The sequence below is a fragment of the Oreochromis niloticus genome, linkage group LG16, assembly GCF_001858045.2.
Source record: "Oreochromis niloticus isolate F11D_XX linkage group LG16, O_niloticus_UMD_NMBU, whole genome shotgun sequence".
Taxonomy (NCBI): Eukaryota; Metazoa; Chordata; class Actinopteri; order Cichliformes; family Cichlidae; genus Oreochromis; species Oreochromis niloticus.
Genome location: NC_031987.2, coordinates 11,355,193 through 11,363,139, shown reverse-complemented (window position 1 = coordinate 11,363,139; position 7,947 = coordinate 11,355,193). Strand labels below are relative to the sequence as shown.

At 40.8% G+C, this 7,947-nt stretch overlaps 2 protein-coding genes across 2 annotated transcripts in view; one reads left to right on the top strand and one right to left on the bottom strand.

Moving 5' to 3' along the window:
* The first annotated feature begins 72 nt into the window (after positions 1–72).
* tpt1 (tumor protein, translationally-controlled 1) lies at positions 73–4,359 on the top strand. The gene is made up of 6 exons (XM_003445310.5): positions 73–225; positions 842–915; positions 2,408–2,592; positions 2,682–2,787; positions 3,558–3,674; positions 3,880–4,359. Exons 1-6 carry the CDS (start codon positions 198–200, stop codon positions 3,880–3,882), a joined length of 513 nt encoding a protein of 170 aa, XP_003445358.1. The 5' UTR covers positions 73–197; the 3' UTR covers positions 3,883–4,359.
* The window catches only part of LOC100699655 (general transcription factor IIF subunit 2), a 70,838-nt gene continuing 66,935 nt past the window's right edge, over positions 4,045–7,947 (bottom strand). The window contains exon 8 of the mRNA XM_003445311.5: positions 4,045–6,518. Within this exon, the coding sequence (XP_003445359.1) occupies positions 6,381–6,518 (138 nt within the window). The 3' untranslated portion in view covers positions 4,045–6,380. The remainder of the gene's footprint in view (positions 6,519–7,947) is intronic.

Below are 7,947 nucleotides of genomic sequence, written 5' to 3'. Positions count from 1 at the left end.
GGCTCAGAATAGCTGTAGTACCACTTCTGACCACCCACAAGTGGCGGCAGAACCCGGAGCAGGAGCCGACCCACAGTGACGTCAGCAGGATGTAAATGTAGCGCCTCGCGGCCTGATCGGTCTTTTTCCTCTCCCGTGCTGTTTGGGCGGTTGGCCTGCTCTCTGTCTCTGGGAAGAATTAACACCGAAGCAGCAAAATGATCATCTACAGGGACCTTATCAGCGGTGAGTGACCTTTTTACGTGTCTTCTTTCACGCTGACCAGGTAGCGTGATGGTCGCGTGTGTTATTTCACGTGTGTTGTTATGTTATAGGTGAGAGTTGGTCACGCTAACGAGCTAACTCGTGTTGTCATGGTTCGGAAGTTAGCGCTAGCTAGCCAGATGCTAACTCAATCAGAAGAGTATGTGGAGTTAGCCACCCTGTTGGGCTAGCCGGTGATTGTGGCCGGTTAGCTTGTAGCTTTGCCCGCACTTCGGCTCAAATAAAGTTTTATAAAAGTGTAAAAGAGTACCGGCTCAGTCACCGGTGAGGTGGCTTGGTAGTTGCCGGGGGTTGGGGCTATTCCTGTTGGGGTTCGTCATGGTAAAGTAACGTGGTGTATGTGGCCTTTCAGCATCCCCCCCTCTGCTGCAGTTTTATTTTTGTCCGGCAGATTTTTCTAGACTAATCATTGTTAGTGTTCCCCCGCCACTGCGCCTCACATTTTATTTTAATCGCACAAGATTCAGCCTTGAATTGTGGATAACATATAAGCCTCTGCTGCTGCTTTTGTTCTTTTAAATCATGATGTTAGCTTGGAGTGTTGTAATATGTTCCTTCCTCCCTTTTCCTTCTACAGGTGATGAGATGTTCTCAGATGCCTTTAAAGTCAAAGAAAGTGAAAACGGGATCTTCTTTGAGGTTGAAGGAAAGGTGAGTTCGCCACCACATGTTCAACAGAGGATTTAACCAGTTTCACCTTTTTCCAACAGCTGGTTCATTGCTGCTTTGCAGTGAAATTTAAAGTGTAGTTGGCATACACCCAAAACTAAGGTGTTTTAATAAAACATCAGCGAATAAGTAGCTGCTTTAAGCTGCCCCTTATTAGGGATTTATGCTTCGGTAGGAAATTACACCGTTATCTGGTGCAGACCTCACTAGAAATGTAACAACACATTAGATCAATACAGCCCACGACTGTTGTGTTGGCCTCTTCAGTACTGTCCATTCCTTCTGTGAGTGGCTTCTGGCTACTTTTTAACCAGTTTTTGAGTTCATTACTGAGAGAGTAGCCATCATTATCTCAATATAAAGAATAATAATAATCATCGTATTAATATAACATAGAAACAGCTAATTACTGGAAGGAGACTGCTGAAACTATTGGAATGGACATATGTACAAAGCAATTGGAATTTGAGCGACAAATACCAACACACTCACCCAAAAAGAGAGAGAGAAACTGGGGTGGGGAAAGCTGACCACAAAGGGGGATAGGGGGGATAAAGGGGGAAAAATAAAGGTACCAGCATTTTATTTGTTTCTGTCTTGGCTGAGCTTGCATCTAAAACACCGGGACAAGATCATATGGTAATTAACAAATAATGTACAAGCGTCTGCTCTTTTTAAATCTATTCCCCAGTTTTGTAATTTCTCTTATAGCTTTGGTATTATTATTCAGGATGGGCCACTACTTATGTTTAAAGTAGATTTGGTAGATGTTTTTTGGAGTGAGTCATGTGATTTCTGGGTGTACTTCCATGACGTCATCTTGACTATGACTGAAGATGAATCATAGTTGCAGGTCTCCAATAGCGTAACTTCAAGGTCCTTAACCTGCCTAAGAATCAGACAAATTTTATTTTTAAAATACTAGAACAGTTTGAAGTATCATGTTAGCCTGGTATTTGTCTTTAAGCATACTTTAAAATTAGTCAAAGAAACTAGGTGAAGTAGTTACCAAGCAAATACTTAAACCTTTGTTTTTAAGTTAACAAAAAAAGTAACATTTATGTTTAAACAAAAGATGTGATTCAGATCAGAATGGCGGATCAGGGTTTTGCTAAATAATATCCTAGGGTAAATTTTAAGATGTGTATGACGAAGGGCTGTATTTATGTGTATGCTTTTTTTTTTTTTTTTTTTTTTCCCATAAGTACATAAATGCAACAGATAAACTGCTTCAGGTATAATGACGAATACTATAGTAATGAGGTTTAGCCTCGAAGGGGTTGGGAAACTGTCGCAGGCGACAACATTTGAGTCAGCCGGCTGTTCTTGTTAGTTATACATTTTTAAATAGCTCAAAAATACTGAATTGAAGGCCAACTGATCTATTGGTATTTCCCAATCATTTACTATTGCCCTTGCTATGATGCACCAGCAATAATTGTTTTTTCATTTTTCTTCCTCTCCTCAACTACAGACCGTCACCAGGACAGAAGGGTTTGATGATTCTCTAATTGCAGCCAACGCTTCTGCCGAGGAAGCAACCGAGGGCAACGAGTCTTCCACAATCTCCGGTGTCGACATCGTCCTGAACCACAAACTGCAGGAGACGGGCTTTGACAAGAAGCAGTACATGACTTACATTAAGGACTATGTGAAGGCGTGAGTAGCTCGATGTGCCAGTATGGAGGAGTTCTGGTTTTGAATGATCTTTGGCTCTGTTAAATGAACGCGTCTGTTTGCATGTCTAGTGTTAAGGCCAAGCTGCAAGAGACCAAACCAGATAGAGTGGAGAGCTTTATGGCTGACATCCAACCAGAAGTCAAGAAGATCTTGGGGAACATCAAGAACTACCAGGTAGCTATACAGAGATGAAATGGCATTTTACACCATGTTCACACCAAAAGTAAATGTAAAGTTTTGCCTTGCGAATACAGTAACTACAGTATTTTTTTGAAACCCTTAAAATTTGAGTTTGAGTGACATTTTCAAGTCTCGTAGGAAGGCCTGCATGTCACTTTGTGTGTGTGGGTCTCTATACAAAACTTGAGTTGAATCATGTAGCTGAAGCTCTCTGAAAACTGTGGCAATTCAGTTTATGGGAAAATCTCAGCTGACAGATTTTTTGTGAGTCATCATCAGTTGCTAATGTTTTTATCCTGGAGGTGTATTTGCCTCTATCATTTGTCAGTTTGTAGCTTTATAGACTGTGTGTGATAACATAGTGTGAATACTTGACATCTAGACTGGGTGCTGCTGTTAAGTAGTGTCAAAAAGACAAGTTTAACCAGCTTGCTTGTTTGAAATAAACATGTCAGTTCTTTGACATGTTGATCTGTGGCTGACAGCCAGCATCCCGAAGCTTGTTAATGAAACGTACCTAATCTGTGACTCAATGAAGGTACATTTGATGGGAGGAGGAGACTTGCCCCTGCCATCAAATTCAAGAAAAGCTGCCAAATTTGAAATTATATTTTATTAGATTTAAAAATTTGGCATTTTCTGTGTTTTACTGTGAATAAATTATGGGTTTGAGATTTGCAAATCTTTGTAATCGGAACTTGTTTTTTAATTCAGTCTTTCTATAGAACTGAGAGGAAGGTCTAATGGTTGCTGTTTGCTTGCAGTTTTTCACAGGAGAGTCCATGAACCCAGAGGGCATGGTTGGTCTGCTGGACTACCGTGAGGATGGCATCACACCATTCATGCTTTTCTTCAAAGATGGCCTGGAGATCGAAAAATGCGTAAGTGCTATGAAGTGGGAAAGACTTGATACATTTCTCAAACTACAAAGTGTTCCTGCTGGAGAACATCAGTATGCCACAGTACACACACACAGTCTGGATTTCTAAATGAATGTTCCATGTTTGTAAAATCATGCCTGCTGTCTACTTGATGGTAGATGGTTAAATTTAATAACTACACACTGTTCCTCTCTCTTTCCCACAGTAACTACCTGGAATTACATCTGCCATTTACCTGACTGCTGCTTCCAAAATGGCCTACAAAGCAGACTGGAGGAGCACTACCTTGCATCATGCCTGAACAGAAACATTGTCCAATTTCTTAAATATTCACATTACGGCCCACAGAACCGCTCCCAAACCTGGGGGGTGAATCAAACATGATTAGTCACCGAATACAGTTTTTAACCTTTTCTTTTTGGCTTTTGCAGTGTTTGATTTTTGTCCCAGGATTGGCCCAGTTTTTGTGATTGAAACAAAAGGCTGGACAGCGAGCAAAGCTCTGACTGGCTGAAAGAAGACATTTGTTTTTTGTCTGCATAACTGTTTTAGCAACGATCCATACAGGTTGGCATCACCGGACCCCTTTGAGTTTGGGTTTGTGGTTGCATTAAATAAGATTCCATCTACAATAAAGACTTATGGTTTAATTTGAAAACGAATAAAAACGAGTACCACAACTTTCCATTTCATTTCTCTGTATTTCTGTGACAACCTTCACTTCTAGTGCTGCAAACAGGCAGTTTGTGGGTTGAATTTCAGAATATCCTTTTTGAATTGCTTGAAAAGATGCTTTTGTAGCTTTGACAAGCTGATCTCATGTGCAGTTGTCTTTGGGTTTTCTCATTCACCTTTTTGATTCTCAGGTTTTTGTGAAGTGCAGAACAGTCACAGCCAGTAGCTGCTGGCAATGTAATGTGTGGGCTTCATGTACAAAAGGAGTCCTGTGTAAAAGCAAAATTCAAGAAAAAATGTTGCTTTACTGGAAAATGGTGCCATACAAAGTAATGGATAAACACAAATTAGTAGGACGACTAGAGCTGGTAGTACAGAGGTTGTTCAGGAGTGAGCTAAAGGGCTTGTGGCTGTTGACCCAAGGTCAGGTGTATGATGAATGTAATTTACTGAATGAAAAGTTGGTAATGAGATTGGTATTAAATGTGTGAAGGTTATATGGAGGGCAACAAGTGCCAAAATGAGTTACTGGCTTTAAATGTCGGTAATAAAACATCAATTTCTAATTTTATTAATGACTTAATGATGTAATTCATTTTTGTACTCATGGTCGTCCATAGTTTTACAGTAGTGATTCAGAGCAGCCTAGTGATCTGCAGTACAAAGAAACGTGTGTAGCCAACTGTCAAATTACCTGGTGGTTAGGACATCAAATATATTTGTTAGTTTATCTAAGGTCTTTAGTCTCAACAACTAGACTCATTAACGTGGAGGATAATAACCACAAATAAACGATATGTACTATCTTTTAAAGAAACTGACACGTGTTGCAAGGTTTGATAAGATAAAATGTTGTTTGCCTGTTTCTTCTATGGGATTGGTAATCTCTGCAATCACAGCTATCACCATCTAGTGGCTTTCATACAGAATGCATATTTAAGACTAATACATAGGCTTCATATTTAAAACAAACTACACCCATGTTTTTGTCGTTGTTGATGCAGTAAGTGTGAAAGCAGAGCTGTTAATTGATTTGTACATCTTCATTCTTATCCTCACAGCCACGAGCTGTGGGCAGTGCATTAAAGGAGATTGAAGGTATAAGCGGGGGAAATCTGTTCTCTCTGAAGGGTGTCTGGGCTCAGGACTGTAACTTAACTCTTCTCTACTCTTCTAAACCAACACACTGGCAGCTCTTAATGTAGAGTTGGCACTGTCATGGTACCACAAAACTGCCAGGCTGAGAGCTAAGAGAGAGGTTATCAGAAGAAATTCACCAAGGATTCGCAAACGTGTTTTTTTTTCTTCCCCATGGATGTTACCCCAACTGCTGCTATGTGGCATTTTCAAAGGGTCTCAAACCTTTTGAAATGTGGGCTTCTTCTCAAAAGCAACCGAAGCAGAACTGCTTTGCACTGTGCTGGTGGGGGAAAATAAAAGAGGTAAAAGTAAAAGACAATAATTCTATTAAAGACAGTGTGTTTGTCTATACTTGTGACTTGTGTGAAGATGAGATCACATTTTGGGAAAATGAGCTGGTTATAGAAGAGTTAATACTTTTGTTAATTACAAAAACTTAATTGCATGGCTTGAAAAAAAGGGGAAAAAAAACCGTTGTGCTCACTCGAAACTAATGGAAATGAGACCTGCTGACACACATTTAATAGCTGGGGTGCGGTCAGACCAGCAGCAGTATAGGTTTCCTCCTGGTGTGATTCATTGTAACCATAGTTTAAGGCTGTTCACAGTTGCCATAGTAACACTCCTAGAAAGAGGCATCATTACTAGAAGTTTCGAGCCAGTTTGCCCCTTAATCTTTGTTTTCCTCAGCAGAGGACATTTATTTATTTCTTGGAATACACACAAAAATAAAGATTTTACACCATCGTGCCATATTAGTTATGTTTGAGTGCACACAAAGCTTTTTGTCCCCATACTTCTGTCAACATTAAAAAAAAAATTACTGAAAAAAAACTTAAATTCATTGCAAATTTGAGGCCCAGAAGATACTTCAGAGGACTCTGGCTCGACCTAGGTGGTCTGCATCTCCTCCTCTTCCTCCTCAGCAGATTGGTAGTGTCGGTACTCTGGCTTCAGTTCCCAGGTGCTTTTGTGAGCGCCTTTGCTGTTGTATGTGCCGATTTCCCTCATGATTTCTTTCAGGTAGGTCTGTGCCAGACACAAGAAGCAGCTTGAAACATGGTGCATTTAAACAGATGTGTTGCATGATTTTGTGGACAATTTGTAGCTAACTGAGCAGAAAAAGCAAACATTTGCACCTTGTTACTTTAACCCACACAAAGACAAAAGTATAACTTCCTTTTTCAGTTCACACCCACTTTCTCCTGTGCTTGTTCTAAACCAGTTGCTAAACCGGTACTAGCCACATATTTATCTTTAAGTACCAGTTATTAGTATATGACACTACTGGGAGCTGGTGATTGACTCCCTGCCTTTGTCTGCTGCCTGATCCACAATAGTCCAAATCCACATGCCTCTTCCTGCATGTTGTGGTTCCACAGGAGGGCTGTCCCACATAGAGGGGCGTGGAGCTCACAAATGGTTCAGAGAAGAGCCACAACTCCTTCGCATCCAAAGAAGCCAGCTCAGGCGATTTAGGCACGTGTCTATGGCCCCTCCCATGTGAGCTGTTGAACTGTGAGGAAACCCAGCGCATATGAGAGAGAGCGTGTCTTTCGATCTCCTCATGATGGACTCGAGCCACTATGGTGGTGACCACTGTTGAGCAAATTTCCCCTGAGATCCACAGGGGAAATATTGTAGGGTCTAATAAATCACTGATCCGTTTCCACAATCACTCTATGCTATAAGAATATGAGACTTCTGGCTTCTGGTGTCCTTTTTTTCCCTCAGTTATGGATCAGTTATGGAGTACTAAAAAGAGCTCCACTGGTAGAAGTAGTTAGTCTAAGGTTAGGTATAATCTATTTCTTGGTTCAGGGGCGTTCACGGAGGAAGCGAACAGCAGAAACTAGAAACTACAAAAAGTCGATGACATCAGCAACTTCAACTGACAACAGGAGAAATAGCTGCAGTTTGTGGGTCCCGTGTTAAACTTTTCTGAACTTTGAGGTAAGTGACTGAAGTGCCTTCAGGAAAACTGCCACTGATTGACATATGACAGGGTGGCAAATACGGTAGTAGGTTATCTAGGCAACTGGATAACCCTAATAATCAACCACCAGCTACAAAGACATGTTCAGTGAGCAAATATTCCCCTTTAGGCACAACAACAACCCTGGTTTAGCTGCCAGAGGGTTAGAGTGGATCTGATATGCTTTTCCTTATTTCTTTTTTCAAAAACACCTGTAGCATACTGTTGCAATGGTAACAAACTTGTTTCAAATAATGAGTCAGTGTATGTACAAGTGGGCAAAAAGCTTTTTCTTCTTACTTTAAATCACGCGCTAACATTAACTTTTGGTTTAATCAGCAGGCATGAACTCACAAGCAGGGGCTACTCTTCAGCAGATCAGACAATCCTCTGCAATGACCAGCAGGTGTCTCTGTTGAGCTTGTAAAGACGCGGCCGCCAACTGATGAATAACCGTAATGTGCTTCAAGACTTTTCATAATG

Bases quoted from the DNA above. Each gene is read 5' to 3' on its own strand.
- tpt1 (XM_003445310.5), top strand. From the start codon at position 198: ATGATCATCTACAGGGACCTTATCAGCG. The intron at 226-841 runs GTGAGTGACCTT...TTCCTTCTACAG, and splicing joins CTACAGGGACCTTATCAGCG to GTGATGAGATGTTCTCAGAT. The intron at 2,788-3,557 runs GTAGCTATACAG...GTTTGCTTGCAG, and splicing joins GGAACATCAAGAACTACCAG to TTTTTCACAGGAGAGTCCAT.